This window comes from Erpetoichthys calabaricus, chromosome 18 (genome assembly GCF_900747795.2).
Source record: "Erpetoichthys calabaricus chromosome 18, fErpCal1.3, whole genome shotgun sequence".
Taxonomy (NCBI): domain Eukaryota; kingdom Metazoa; phylum Chordata; class Cladistia; order Polypteriformes; family Polypteridae; genus Erpetoichthys; species Erpetoichthys calabaricus.
The window spans coordinates 57,965,231-57,981,602 of record NC_041411.2 but is presented as its reverse complement, the minus strand read 5'-3'; the positions used below and the strand labels follow the sequence as shown (position 1 = coordinate 57,981,602).

Sequence of the window (16,372 nt, the reverse complement as noted above, 5' to 3'; positions counted from 1 at the left end):
AATATTGAAACTCCTTTCACTGATACTGATTCAGCAAAAAGGTATTGTACAGTAGTGGATTTTGCATTGCTTTTAACAGCAGTCCTCTAGCATGGGGGAGAGAGGTAGCTGGCTAATTCCTAATGCTTGCTTTTCTGGTCCAATCAGATGCCTGTCCCTGCTACGTCTGTACCAGGTGAGTGAAGGCGATATTGTCGCAACTTCATGCAAAGTGTTAACATTCTCATTTTTCTTAAAAGGAAAGTAAAACATTATTAATTCTTTCCAGAACCCGCAGCTAAAGGGCTTTTATTGGAGTAATGTTTAATGTTAACTCAGAAGTTAAAAATATAATTTTGGATAGATTTGGTCATTATTGTCACATGCAGAGAGTTCAGTGAAATTCTTACTTCCACATCTCATGCAACTGCAGTTCAAATATTTTATAATATTTAAGAAAATTTATTGTTTAATAAAAATGAAAAGCTTACAAAAACTTATGCATTTTGTACACCAATTTTATTTTGTAGTATTTTCATTTATGAATGTCTAATAACAAAAACAACAACAACAACAATAATAATAATAATAATACAATGAGAATGCACACCAGTTTTGGCTGATTTCAGCCTTTCACCTGATGCTTCTGTGGAAAACATATACAGTACATTCTCACAGTGCTGCTTAATTTGACAAAAGTGATGAATGTGAAATCTGCTATACAAACATTAGCAAGAGCAGAAAATGTTGTTGAGGAACTTAATACTATTATGAGAAAACTTGGCATTAAGTGCTAGCAAGCAGATAAAATAGTAGATGAACTCTCATATCAGGAAGTGTAATGGAATGGATGGTGAGGTGAAGCAGAAACATAAGATCCTTATATAAAATAAAAATAGCCCTATTTGAAAATGTCCTAAGGAGTTATACTGGAACTGTGGCTGAATGCAGAAATGTTGATGGTTTTAAAGCAAAATGCTGGCTATACGTTCAGATTCATGGTATATGTGGTGCAAAAAGCATTTGAAAAAGACTTCTCTTAAAGTACTGACTGCAGTTCTGGTCACCATAACATCAATGAAAGAGAGATACTGCTAATTCCTGTATTTTTTTTCCTTTTTTCAGGGAAGTGGGAGAAATACTACAATCAAAGGGAGAAAGCAAATTGATTAAAGAGAGAAAAACCTCTGTTTGTTATATAGCTGGAGTTTATTGTTGGAAAATATGTTTGGGGTCACATTAAACATTTGAAAGGGAAAGCTGGGCTAACTGAAATTGCAATCAAAAGGAAAGTCCTGAGATGTTGTGGACTCCAGAAGACAATTTTTATTTTAATTTACTAACATCAAGGAGTGACTATACTGCAACCTGCTGACTGAGACAGAAATACTTAAAACTCTGCAAGTCTGTATAAGCCAAACGGCTTACTCTAACCTGCTTTTTTAAGTGACAGTATTGCTGGCATTTTGCAGAATGGCGCTTTTCATGGGCTTAGCAGTACTCCTCTTCATTTCCCACACTGTATGTGGGGCACAGCCTTGTCCACTCCTATGTCACTGCTCACAACTTCCTCTCGGAGGCTTTCGAGTCAATTGTAGTGCCAGGCACCTGACAGATATGCCAAAGCTGCACCCACAAACATCAGAACTTTTGCTTCAGGAAAACCATTTGACCACTGTGCCTCTTGGGTCACTTGACACACTTGACAGCCTCAGGTTCTTCAACCTATCCCACAATCAGTGGGACTGTAGCTGCGACATTGCGTACCTAAAAAGGTGGCTTGAAGTACAGGCAACCACCTTCAGTATGGAGGTAACATGCAGCAACCCTGTTGCCCTTAATGGCATATCCATTGTAAATCTTGATCAAGATATGTTCTCTAAGTGCTCAAGCACCTGGTGTTTTCTGCAGTTGTTCATGGATTTCTGCCTTTTCTTAGCTTTTCTTCTCCTGCTCATTTTACTCCATTACAGTCTGAGATCTGCCAAGACGCTCCCAGTTACTTTTCATCTAAATGTTGCTAATGAGGTGCTGGAACCGAAGCCACTGAAGCCCATCAAAGTCATACACAGGCAGAAGAGAAGGACATTAAGCAGTTACTACACAAACTTGGAAGCTGAGGCACCAGAAGGACCGAACCTAAACAGAGAGAGGATGGGTAGCATATTTGTGCCAGATGGGATGGATATTCTGCCACAGATTTTAGACACACTGCACACACAGTATGACATAAAGCTGGTCAGCAACTGCAAAATTAACAATGATGGCATACAATGCCTGGACAACCAACAAAAGTAAAAAAAAAAAAAATAAAGTATATGAATAGTCCAACTTGAAAACATTAAACATTATTTTATTGCTGCTCAGTTACAAAAAAAAAAATACAAAAAAAGGAGGGAGAAATAAGTTACTGTGTAAGTCATGAATGGTGCATTATTTCTTAGGTCATTTTTTGACCATACATTTGTAGTAAAAGGCTACTAATATTAATACAACTATACTTAAGTACAATAATTAGGTTATTTATCTTTTTTCCTTGTTTTCTTATGTTCTATTTTGTCAACATTTGTTAATGTAAAAAGCCATAGAACATATTCTATTGCATTAAACAAATGGATTTCAGGAGCAAAAGGGCGTCATAAATCATCACTTTTTAAAAGAATTATGAAAATTCTAAAGTGTTAAGTAGTCTGCAAGAACTCATGACCAATATCTTCCTATTAGATTTTATTTAAATGACACATTTATCCTGACCTATTCCTATTTTCTAAGGTTATAACCCACAGAATTGGCCAAGAGACTATAATCAACTCTGGACAGGACAAAGTCAAACACCAGCACTCAATGCTCTAGGCCAAATGAGATTCCAAATCACATAAGGTGCACATTGTTAGTGTGTGGGATGAAACAAAAATATAATGAGGAATTCTATGCAAAACTAGAGGGAATTAGTAAACAGAAAGTCACTGGTCCACAAATAACCAGTACACCACAATGCCACACTTCTAAAGTAATGTTTAAATACAGACACACTATGGAGTGACTTACATTATTTCTAAAATTATTGCACTAGCTGCCTAAGGAACTTGCTCAAGGCTTCTCAGTGATTGAGTGCCGGGGATTGAAAAGACGTCCTTTGATTTTACAGTCAAAGATCTTGGACAACGGGCAAGAATATAAGTGGAAAAAGAATAAAAGACATTATATACGATCATTTATCAATGACAAAAGGAAACACTAGTTATGCCAAGCAACCCAAAATACTGTGGCAATTTCTAAACAAAAACAAATTTATACATCACAACAGGCTTTGCAACTAGTTTAAGTTCTTTATTTTACATATACAATAACAAGTTTTACTGCAAATGCAAAGTTAAAGGCACAAATAACAAAACTAAACAAAACAAAAGACACAAATGTCCTACCTGTGAAGTTTGCAAATGCCAAGAACAATTTTGCTTTCAATCACAAATAAAAAGTGAAACTTTTCTGACCCAGCAAAATACTGTATTTTTCAATTATAGCTTCCTCGTAAACAGTGCCACTTGTTTGTACTATTAGGAAAACCTATACCTGTATAGTAGGCCAGCTTCTAAAAACACAAATTAGTGAGATTGAAACCTTCCAATGGGAAAATTAAGAAATAATAATAAAGCCAATATACAGGTAAATCTATATGAATATTAAAGTCATTTGTTCAAAGCCATGAACCTAGAAAGAAATCACTTTAATTAGATACCCGCGGAGTATCATAGCAGGACTTACGCATACCATTGCAAAGGAATATAGCACAATTATACATTGAAAAAGGTCTCTTTATTCATCTCTTCTAACTCAAAAACTAGAACTGAAAAGTCACTGATGCTAAATGAATGTGCTCTGAACAGGTTCTGTGAAACACACACATCATTAATACATTTGTTATTTATGTCAGATGTTATATCATTTAATCTGTTTGTTCATCAATGTTAGCACATCAGAAATAGCTTCTTGGAAATAGCAAAATGTAATTACCAAAAAACAAAAATACAAAAACTCAAATGAAAAGAGAACAACAAAGTTTACAAGACAGATTAATTTAACAATATACAACAGCACACAAAGAAATTTCAGAAATTACATAATTTACAGAAGGCTGAGTAAATCATCTAGTTGGCGCTTCCGTTTTTGCTTTATGTTTGAAAAGCATTCATGGGCAGTGTCCAGCTTGTCCATTAAAAATGTATACATCAACTTCAAATAGAAAGAAAAAAAAACAAGAATCACAAAAATGGGATTTGTATAAGATATGGGGTTAATGATATGAAACAAAACAGTGACAAATAATTCAATGGCTTCAATGTAGGGTTGTATTTTTAGAACTTCTAATAATAATTATTTGTAGTCTTTTGGGGAAAAAAAGCTGTAATGTGTAATCCCAGTTTGTGATTAAATCCATTGGCAATAACGTAAGTTCCTAGACAGCAAAAAGCAACTAAAGTACAGATTTCACTGCAGACAAGATGACATTCTACACACTTAAAACAGTGGAAGACAACTGAAAACTGAATATTCATAAATATATAAAGGCACACAACAGCCACTGTATTAATTCTGTCAGTTTCTCAAAAACTTTGTGCCCTAGAGGCCAAGTCAATAGGATGTGAGGATGAAGGATGTAAGGTTCAGAACATAATTGACCCACTAAGGCATCCATTGTGTGATTTTGAACTAAACAAGAAATAAACTGTTGTTATTGATAATGTTCCCATAACTTTATACAAGCCGACTTCCTGCACAGACTATAGAGCTGTGAGAGAGATATTTAGTGTCAGTAAGACTACAGTCCTTCACTGTGTTTACATGGTATGTATGCACAGCCATTCGAGAGAGAATGATACACTGGTACTTTACCTTACCAAACTTTGCGGAAACAAAAGAGATCACTTATCACATTTCTTGGCACATCTTGTCCATAAGGTAAATGGAAGTGTTAGAAGAAATGCTTATACATATTCTTCCCCCAGTTGAAGGTTACTGCGATTATATTAACTATAACTGCTTCTTTTTATGCAAACAGGCAAGCTACCTCTGTGTAAAATTATAACGTGAAAAACATGAGATAATTAAATACAGAAAGTGGACAGATCTAGGCACATGAGTTTTAACCGCTACCATGAGGGTGTTCTCCAGGTATACCGGGTTTCCTCCCATTACCCACAGATGTGTGTTGGACTGACTGAGGGATCTGTATTCCTCCAAGGTGAGTGGGCCTATACATGAATGTGCCCTGTAAATAGTATAATACTAGTATAACGCTGAACACAGTTCTGGCAGGCTTAGCTCTAGTTATCCAGACTCTAATGGAAAATTAAAGTTAACAAAATATAATAACACGATAATGTTAATTATTGCTATACCATACCTGGCATTTAGAAATATCATTGTTGCATTTTTCTGATGTATTCTCTTTTTTTAATTTAATATCTCTGATTTCTTTTTCCATATCTTCCATTATTTTTAACAATTTTTCTTTCTTCTGATAACCAGCATTGATGTCACTACAATTAATATATTTAAGAATGCAATTGTCAATAAACTAATGTTTATTTTATGTAGCACTTATTACACTGAACACTCTCACAAGCAAAGGTAAAAACATTACAATATTGAATGAAATAACAAACTTAAAATACGTAAACCAAAAGTTGTTTTGTAGTATTTGAGTAACTAACAGAGATGTTGCATTTACCTGAGCAAACATTGCTCATACTGCTCATGTGTTTCTTGCTTCTTCTGTAGTTTAATTTTATGTTTAGTCTTTTGATCCCTTTTCTTGTGTAATGATCTCTTTAGACAAGCATCCTTATTGCTCAGATTCTTTATCTCCTTTTTCTGCTTCTCAAGAAGCTCTTTTAGACTGCGAATCTGAGCAAAGAAATATTTAAAATTAGAAACCTTAACAGATATTACCAGATAGATATTACTTTGATCTATGAAGACCTGTAGGTTGGACTGAACTGTTCGGACCTTAGGCAAATTTAGAAATAGCCAACCAAATCACAGCAATTATGGCCAAAGCCAACCAAGCGCTAGCTACACAAAACATTTTTTCCTGAAAACATTTACATCAATATTAAAGAGTCATTACTGAAGATAGGATTCAGATACATTAGAGACTGATTAACAACAAAAATAATTGTTTATTAGATCTACGAAAATAGCTAAACTTTTTCATGACATATACAAGCAGTAGTCTGTGCTAGCAATCTGATCACAGTTACACTGATGCTGTTAGGCCAAAATGACCAACTTTTTGTTGTGGCATTATCAACAGTAAAGACATGTCATTGGCGGCAGTGGAGTGAAGGAAGTTAAGTATCTCCTTAAATATTATATTCTAACTTTATTAAGACAATTATGTAAATTACAACATCATATGGGTTTTAATTTCCACTTGTATACCCACCTCAGTCAGTGAACTATTGCATTTATCCATTTCAACCTGCAAATCCAGCAGGAATCTGCAAAAGCCCATAAATTCTTGCTTGCACAAATTGGTAGTTTGTAACTTGTTTTGATATTCAACCAATGCAACATTTGATTGATCCTATTAAAACAGAAAATGCAATTAGAATCAATCCAAAAATGAAACACTATGTGGCATTTTCTTTGTTAATGATACATAAGATGATCAAAGTCTGATAGAAAGTCTCAAGTGAAGTACAGATTGTCGTAGATAACTACTTGCTGTATCTTCTGTCAAAATGAATCTCTGTCTGTCAATAATTAATACATAAGGAATGGAACAATAATAAATGTCTTTTCATTAAAGTTCAATAATAGTTCACATTCAGGGCTTGGTTTTAATTTTAGGATGACAGTGTCATTTCATTTAATAAATTATACTACCTGCATTGTTTGAATGGTTGGAAAATTAAAACTGAAAGGTAACTGAGTGTACAAAGTAGAGCATAATCAATGTTGCACATAAAAAGGTTTTTATTTTGGCTGCATGGACCTACTGTTTGTTTTAAATTAAAATTTGCATAGAAAACAATACCATGCTTCTAGTCGGAAAATTACATTTCTTATATATTCAGTTGTACAGAATGCAGAGATGAGAATGAGAGAATATAGAAATCTCTAAATTAAACAAAACAACATGAAACACTTTACAGATGTTATTAAAATAACAAACCAGGGGCTCATTAATACATTAAAGAATGCAATTAAATGTATTGCACTGTTTAATTATCATCAAAAAATAACTTGACTTTTACATTTTATTTTTATGTAACATTGTTATATATTGGTTTACCAGCAGACTTCAACAAATAGTAAACCTGTGGTATCAGACACCTCATTAGACACAAATATAATACAATACTGTTATGTATGCAGTATGATGTATACAAAGTGTGCTTATCTACATATGCTGCATGTTTCACCACTGGACTGATGTTTCCAATTCCTGCTTATACCTATTTTAGCTCATAAAATCTTCCACTCTGGACCACTATAAAAGCAATCTGAGGATTTAAAATTCATGCTGTAATATGTGCTGCATACCAATCTAGTCAAGTGGTCAATTAGCACATAATGGAAATTTGACTGATGATGCCAGCAATATTAATTTAACTTCTAACTGCATATTACAAAGATCAAAGAGTACTGTAGTTTTTATCAGATTTATTTTCTCCTTTCTGTGGCACACATAGCTGGCTGATGCAACTGGTTTGGCTTTCATACAACAATGCCATTATAGCACATATGACAATGACAATATAACAATGTGTTCAAAATAAATGTACTTATATGCAGTGAATCTTAAAATGAGAAAAAAATAAGCAAAGTAATAAGAAGAAACAAAACAAGCACGTCAACTTGTTTTATGAATAATTTAAAGCATAAAGAAATCAAAAAGTTTTTTCTAATTTTCCACTGTATGGAAGATACTTTAACCTATATAGCTGATTTTAGGTGATATGCCTTAAGCTTGAAAGTGTAAAGTGAGCATGAGTGCAGTATATTTGGGGACAACTGAAAAGTAGGAGGTAGTTAGAAAGTGCAGCTCTTGATTGCCATAGAAAAAAAACCTTGCCAATACAGATAATTAAATACAGGTTACTGTATGTGTTTTTAGAAAACTGAAAAATGTCATAATGCGCTCTGTTAGAGGAGATGAAAACAAGTAATCTAGGTGTTCAATGTGTCTGAGAAGCGAAGGGGGAGAGTGACTGCCTTTTTATTAGTCATTTTTTCTAAAACGTTCTTGAAGTTCAGTTGCTGCTTTTCTGACACTTTTGTAAAGGCCTAAGCTCAGTTACAAAAAAGGACACTTACAAGGAGACAATTTCACGGAGCTTTCTATTTGTTGCTGCTACAGACATTTTCATTGAACTCTCTCCACCAACAATTTTCTTTTATTTTTTCAATTTTCCGGTTGTATAATTCTTTGCATTATTTGTATTTGCTGTTTCTTTTGATGAAAAAAGTATACAATTTTTAAATAAAAGCTTAATGTCATTATCCATGTCTTACTTTCTAGCTGTAGTACTTTAAGGTGGTAAACTGGGTTAAAGTAAAGATTTGGAAGTAAAGACAGTCCCAGTGTTAAAGAAGTCCCTAGGGTTGAATACAGAGGGTAAAAGGACTCACTGTATGGACAGTGAAATAAGTAAGAGGTTATGTGTAACATTTGTATAACTGATTTTGACATTGCTTCCTATCCCCAGTTAAGATCCCATGACATTAGTTGATACCTTTTGTGTTAGGTGTATGTGGTCTAATAACACGATAAAACATTCACCAAAAAATAAAATTATACATACAGTCGTGCTCATAAGTTCACATACCCGGCAGAATTTGTGAAATATATGCCATTGCTTGGAAAATGAAAGTAATCATGCAGAAAGCTTTCCTTTTAATTAGGGCGGGTGATGAAAAGTAAACCATCCCTACTGTGAAGCACGGAGTTGGATTTCTGATGTTTGGGGTGGGGGGGGGGGGGGGGGTTGGGTGTGTGTGTGAACTACAGCGGCAAATGGTAACTTAGGTGAAAATTGACGGCAAGATGAATGCAGCATGTTACCGGAAAATAATGGAGGACAACTTGCATTCATCAGTCCAGATGCTGCACATAGGTCGCACTTGGATCTTTCAACATGTCGGTGATCCGAAACACAAGGCCAAGTCGCCCATTGGTGGCTACAGCAGAAAAAAGTGAAGGTGATGAAGAGGCCATCACAGTCTCTTGACCTCAATTTCATTGAGCAACTTTGGGGAGATCTCAAATGTGCAGTTCATACAAGGCAACCCAAGAATTTACAGGACCTGGAGGCTTTTCACCAAGAAGAATGGGCAGCTCTATTACCTATGAAAATCAAGGACCTCATCCTCAACTATCACAAAAGACTGCATGCCATCACTGATGCTAAAGGGGGCAATAAACAGTATTAAGAACCAAGAGTATGCAAACTGTTGAACAGGGACCATCTCATTATTTTCTTATGTTATATTCAATGGTTGTGCTGTACTGTGATGCCTTATAGTTTAACCTGGATTCAACTAAAGGTAAATTAAATGTCTTTTGCCTGATCAGTCACCTTTTCTTTATAGTGTGTTATACAGCTTACAAATTCACATAAATGTCAGGGTATGTAAACTTATGAGCACAACTCTGTGCAGACAGACAGACAGATAGATAGATTTTACCTTAACAATGAAATAACTCAGTAACTACAATTATAACTGTAAAACAAGCTTTTACCTTCGACTGTTTAATCTTTTTCACCGTCTCCTTCATCTTTTCAAAATCATTCTTGATCTCTTCTGGAGATTCCACAATCTGCGATTTAAGTTTTGCCTGCTCCTCATCAAGTGTAGCCAACTGTACTTTTAAGAAGCTCTGTAAAAATGAGGGGGAAAAAACACAATATTAGTTTTAAGAACGGAATCATATATCTTTTGAACCAGGACAAAAAGTCTGACAGTAGCAAAAACTGGTCTATCTTATAAATGGTTTATTTAAAATGGTCAAGAGGGCAGAAAAAAATGTCCACAATATTGTCATGTTAAGATAAACCCTACAACTGGATGTATTGAAAACTATAACAATGTTGAATAGCAACAACAACAAAAAAAAAAGAATATAAAAAAGAGTAAAAGTTAAAACTAGTGGTGGTGGTAATGAATTTACTTAATGGACATGTGAATATCAGATATTTCATATGATCAAGGAGGTTGCTTTATGGAAGAAACAATGGAGATAGAAACTGCACTTGTTACAATGTTCCCTAAATTCTTCTGCAACAGTACAGTCAAAATCAGCTAATTACTTTTGTTAGTGATGTCACCAATTACATTGCCTGTTTGATTTTAGACCAAAGATGTGTACAGGCCCTAAACAAACACAGCTTGTAGCCTTAACAGTTCCTTATGGGCCACAGACTGCAGCTACTGATGTCCTTTAGGTGTGGTCATAATCTTGGCACCCCCCCCCCCCCCCCCCCATATTTTTATTCTTATTTTTAAATTTATAATTAATTAGTACATGGCACACAACCATGTTTGAAATTTTGGAAAAGTAAAAAATGCTGTATGCCATCAAAGACATGAATACTTTTGTCATAACCCAGAGAGATTGTCTGTAATAATCCTGCTTAGAGGCTCAGTGTTGTTTAAACAATGGCAGTATGAACTTCCTTGGCACATTGTTAGACACTTCTTCCAAACACTAATCTAAAATATCAAAGAAATAAATAAATAAATCTTAATCAATGTGTGGATTATAGAATCTGGTTTGTCTGGGTTTAAAATATTACCAAAATAACTCCTTATGAAATTTTGTGTTTCTTATTGTGGAAAGTTGCATTTTTAGGACAATGCTGCTATCCACCAAGTTGCCTGTTACCAAGGAATCACCAAAAAAAGAAGTGATAGAAGTGGAGCAAAATTGCCCATTGCTATAATGTCTCTAACAAAGGCAAGGTTTCTAGCACACATTAAGAATATTAAGTAGTAGTATTATCAATTACACTGTGCGCAATGATGAATACCTTTAAATTTTTTTGCTATTTTCTAAGGTATTTATGTAACTTACATATTTGTAATTCTGTCCTGATAAAGGCAGTTTAAATTGCTTAGCATTATATTTAGGAACATCTCAAATATTTTCCAAGTTTGGTATGACAAGACCACTATTTTGTCCTTTAAAAATAAGTTTAATTGGCTTCAATGTATCACTACGACATACTTTCAGAAAGTGCTTGAAGTGCAACCAAATTACTGGCAGTAGACTGTATATGGTGATAGAATACTATTTGATGGGGGGTTGCGTTGGGGGGCTGGGTCTGGAATCAGTCACCCTTGTGGCTTTGAGTGCAGACAACAGATGCTGATATTCTACAAAGGTTCCCCTTTGAAAACTTAGGACATCGCAACACTCTTACTTTTGACTAAAGAGAATGTCCCTTAAAGCTTTGAGAGCTGGTATACATCTACATTCGATGAAGACCAAGTTGCCCCTTGAAGCTTTGAGCACTGTGGTGGTACATTGACAAAGGGTGCTGGTACTAACCGGTATGCTACGAAAAGTTATTGGCACTAAGTACTGGTGAGTACTAGCTCACTTCAAGCACTGCTTTCCAGTCTATAAAGTATTCAAAATAATGTGATTGATAAACTAAAATATTTACATTGACATTTATGTTCACAATCAATTAATAAAACACACTTAACTAGTCAATCAAAATGCAAAAAATGGTCAGAGGGTTTACAGTAATTAAGAATAGTCAATAATCACTTTGTTAACGTTTTAAGAATTTTAGCTGAGAACAGCAGATTGCTATTGTACACTGGATATGTTTTTTAAATTGCTTGTCTATATGGAATTTAATTTTTCATAACTAAGTAATATGGGGTACACTTTAAGGGAAGTGAGTATTATTGCTTTAACTAAAACCTCTGAGTAGCATGCAAAGAAATAAATGTTTCATGTGAGAGGTCAAATTTAGAAAAAGCTGCTCAAAAGATGCCAATGTACTGCAAAAAAGATTCAAGAAGCATAACTATACAAGTTTATAAGAGTCTTAATACCACTTCCACTGCCATTTCTTGAAAATCAACATGTGATTAGTTTGTAAAATGCAAATGAGATTCTCAAATTCAAATATAACCCGATTCCAGATTTTTAGCAAGTGCTTAATATTGGGGCTGGTGTTAGGTTTATTGAAAATTTACACACAAGCTAAAACATTCATGGAAGAAACGCAGAAAAACCTTCCCTTGGTGGCTGGGCATGCAGCTTTGGTAACATATGCTTGTTTACAAAGCTCCAAATTATGAATGGTCACTGCCTAGGAGTAAAACTGAAAGTTGGACTAAGCCACACTTCTTCATCTGTTAGGCGGGGATATCTTTCTATTCCATATAAATGAAGTTCAGTGTACATTGTTTAAAATTGAGTTTGTGAACATGTGAAGTATCCCTACTTGCTCTGGTAGTACAGTTACTAAAATTGGGGTGATATGGAGTAGGCTGACATGTAAATTCGTGGAAGCATCTCTTATTTGTTTCCAGGTGGGACTGGGCTGTGTTTTAGCACTGAAAGCACTAAAAGCACTAGAGGTTTATAGTTTTTCAGCATACCACTAGCTAGAGTTTTTGTTTTCCACTCCTCCCTGGTTACCTCACTATAGAATAAGGACTTGGACTTTACAATTACAGCTATTAGAGACTTTTAAACTGCATGTAAGTAATAACACTTTTAGTTAGGATACTCTTTTAGTTATATACTCTTCCATTTTACTTTTGATTAGTTTTATTATTTTTATGATCTATTTTTTATTTTTACTTATTTATCATTTATTTTGTATTTGTTGTTCTTTCTCTACTACTTCTTGAAGAGCACCTAAAGTTATGCTATTTGTATGAAAATGTGCTATATACAGTAAATAAATGTTATTCACCAAGTTCAGTATGGGCATTCAGTTGTTCTGGCTATGCTTCATTCATACCTGCTAACTATCCCTGCTGTTTACTGATTAATTGCTTGACTAGGGGCATGAGTGACAAATGCTGGAACAAGAATCCTAGGAAACTTAAAAAATTGTTAGTTTGTGCTTCAGTTTAGGGGCAGAAAAATAATATATTTTGCTTACATTTCTGTTGTGGTAAAATAAGACCGATTAAACACTTTTTCACCAGAAACGTTACTTATACCAGGTGGGTGACAAATTAATTTCCATACTCATCTTAACAAAAAAAAATGCTAGCAAGCAGTGGTGTGAGGAAAGTAGTAACAAGTAGCTCTGTGCCACCCAATTAAACAACTGAACCGATGAAACTCATTTCATGTTAAAAGATCAAGTAACAGTTCATATAGGTAATAATTTGATTACAGTCTTTATGATTAGTTGTCTGGTACTTTTTTGGCACTGAATATTTTCATTCAGTGGTAAAATACTTCCTACTTCCACATTTTTATTTATTTAGATCTTAAGGTGCCATGTGATGATACTGAAAATATGTTGCAGGGAGGTGTATGAAAGGGACAAACTTAGAATGCTTTTTAGCAACTTTTATAAAAACTAGTGAAAAAAGGTTAGTCTGTTATTGTAAAATTGGACCTTGCCCTCAATGTACATTAAATGCTGTAATAGCTGTAAACTTCACTTGCAATGATATACAGGGTTTACCTAAGCAATATTTATCAACACACTTAGTCCAATGGAATGCCTGTTTGCCATATCATAGGACACATTCAAAACTTCCAGGACCTAGTGTATGTGGCTAAGCAACTCAATTGATCTTCATTCTTTGTCAGTTAAGCTGAGCGGGCTGGCCATTCATGATCTTTTTTTATCCATTTGTAGATGCTTTGCTAAGAGCAAATCGTTATTTTTATACTTTGTTGAATATTGATGATCTATGCTTTTGATGCGTATTCAGTTCACAAAAAGAAAAATGATAACTATTATGTCACTCTTCTTTGGTAAATAAATAAAGGGAATGGCCAAACTAACAATGGCATAACACCAACAATTAACCAGACCTGTGTGGACCTGTATCACAGCAACTTAACCAAGCAAATCTCATAAATTCATGTGTAACTACCACTGCAGCCAACAACACAAAAAAGTTAACAATATTGTGCAAAGGATTGTCATCTGAGAGAAGCTATTTGAAAAATATTTAAAAATTAAGCATGCTTTAAAAAGAAAGGAAGTTATGTCAATTAGGGCACAGTTGTAATCTTTTTGAGCGAGTATTGTATATAATTAGAAATGATCATGTATTTTAAGCTTTAAGAACACTGCACTTTTCTTTTCTTTTTTTTAAAGCAGAACACAAAGCTGTATGCTTATGAATAAGGCATGCGAAATGACACAAAAGAATCATCTTGTTGAAAGTGACCTTATTGCAACCTTTGGTAACTAAATAAATAAATAAAACAGAAGTGCAGTTTTCAAATCCTTACTCCTTGCTACTGGCTCTGCACTCTTTTATTGCCTGCCCATATTATTGCACAAATTGCCTTTCACAATTGAAGTGTATCATTTACCAAAATATTTTCTTATAGAGCAAAAAAAATGTACATTGGTAGTCACAGAGATTCTACTTAACTTTGAGGGTATCAGGGTCACCACCTCTTTACATGGCATTGGAGTATTGTGTGTGAACACCATCAGCTCACAAAATCATTGTATGTGTGAATGACAAATAAATTGTTAGGATGTTTAATTATCACACATTACATTTTTTCCTCTCACATTCTACACATTTGCACATTGAGCTGATTAGTAACCCAAAAATGTTCTAATTCATGTAACTTTGTGCAAGTATATGCAATATATTTATTAAACAATTGACAGAGTCCAAGTCCTGATATAGGAAAAAATAAGACTAGCCTTAAGAAACTATGTCCTATGCGCATATACAAGTATCCGTCATGATGTTAATGTGCACATTTGATGTGTGTATCCTCCTTTAGGTGAGGCTAGAGCTCCCCCAAGTGGCTTCTGATGTCCACACACTGAAGTCTTCAGTTACAACTGCATCACTAACATTTTAAAGAGGCATTAAATTCATTAACTTCACAATTATTAAACATCTGAAGATTGTCAAGAACAATGTCAGCACTTTATTCATACATTACATTATCATACAACTTGTTCCAGTTAAAATGAAAATATATAAAACGGAACACAACAAAACACTATGTAGAATATATATGTATATCCCTCCACCAGAGCAATACCGTGACAGAGCAATACTATATAAAACCCTCCCTTGCCCCAAGTAACATATAATGAACACAAAACACAGATAGCAACTGAATGAACACGGAAAATGGCAATGATATTGAACTTGAGTTCGAGTGTACAACTGTCCTGAATGCGGATGACTGGTCAACAGATAAGAGATGCGTTTGTATTTCCCAGAATAAATGGAGCAACCTCACCGTGAATCCTTGGCTTGTGGTGGATGATGTAATCTGACCCCGGGGGGGAGTCTCTGGTGATGAGGGAATTGAAGTCAGTCCGGCAGAATGAAAACAAACTGGATACAAAGCGCAAAGTGGAAGACAGCAGGTAAACTTGGTTCGTAGTTGTAAAGTGAAATCTCCGTCTCTCTCCCGATTGTTTATATAGTACTGCCGGATGTAATTTCCAATTTGGGGCTCCGGTCTCTTTCCATCATCCGTCCCCCTTGTATTTACGGGGACGACATTCACTGACGCACACATAAACAGCAAATGGGACGATGGAAACAAAACGCACGCAGCACAAACATTGCCAACACTATTACTACTATGTAACCCCACTACACTGTTTAATTGCAAAAATCCTAATCCAATGGGAAGCCATTGTCTTACTTTATTGTTTTAGGAAAACAAAACAGTTTTATTTTGTGAGGAATATTTCAAAATTACATTAGAACTTGGCAAACATTTATTAATGATATCTTCAATCAATTGAGAAAGTTGAATCACTGCAAAAGTTTTGGACACTTTAATTTCTTTGAGTAGCAACTTCAAAATATATTTGTACTATTTATTTATTTCTTTCCTGTAGATAGGTATGATTTTCTGATTGGTTTTGAATAAGCATTGTTTATCTTTTTGTCTTACAATTTACCTATTTTATTGCAATTCTTAAAAATAAACAAAATATATTAAAATAATAATACAACTGGAAATGTAGAATGACCCCGACTTTGGTTTCAGTCAAAATTATTGTTACAGTTTTTAAAAAGTTTTACATGGCATGTCTTGGTTTTAGCCAAACCAGAATATAATCATATTCTCTTGGTCTTTATACCAAGCATTTTGCACATAAAAAACAGCTGAAAATTTATTACAAAATCAAATAATAAATGCAAAATACCAATGCCGGTAAGGTCAGGGGCA

The 16,372-nt window shown here is 34.5% G+C and overlaps 2 protein-coding genes across 2 annotated transcripts in view; one reads left to right on the top strand and one right to left on the bottom strand.

Annotated features, from left to right (window-relative positions):
• The window catches only part of efcc1 (EF-hand and coiled-coil domain containing 1), a 44,606-nt gene extending 43,161 nt beyond the window's left edge, over window positions 1-1,445 (top strand). The window contains exon 9 of the mRNA XM_051921442.1: window positions 1,105-1,445. The gene's annotated coding sequence lies outside the window, so the exon portion shown is untranslated. The remainder of the gene's footprint in view (window positions 1-1,104) is intronic.
• An 866-nt stretch (window positions 1,446-2,311) lies between these two features.
• Window positions 2,312-16,372, bottom strand: part of nuf2 (UF2 component of NDC80 kinetochore complex) — an 83,916-nt gene continuing 69,855 nt past the window's right edge. The window contains exons 10-14 of the mRNA XM_051921499.1: window positions 9,731-9,868; window positions 6,428-6,568; window positions 5,711-5,886; window positions 5,384-5,519; window positions 2,312-4,212 (exon numbers count right to left, since the gene is read on the bottom strand). Of these exons, the coding sequence (XP_051777459.1) occupies window positions 4,105-4,212; window positions 5,384-5,519; window positions 5,711-5,886; window positions 6,428-6,568; window positions 9,731-9,868 (699 nt within the window). The 3' untranslated portion in view covers window positions 2,312-4,104. The remainder of the gene's footprint in view (window positions 4,213-5,383; window positions 5,520-5,710; window positions 5,887-6,427; window positions 6,569-9,730; window positions 9,869-16,372) is intronic.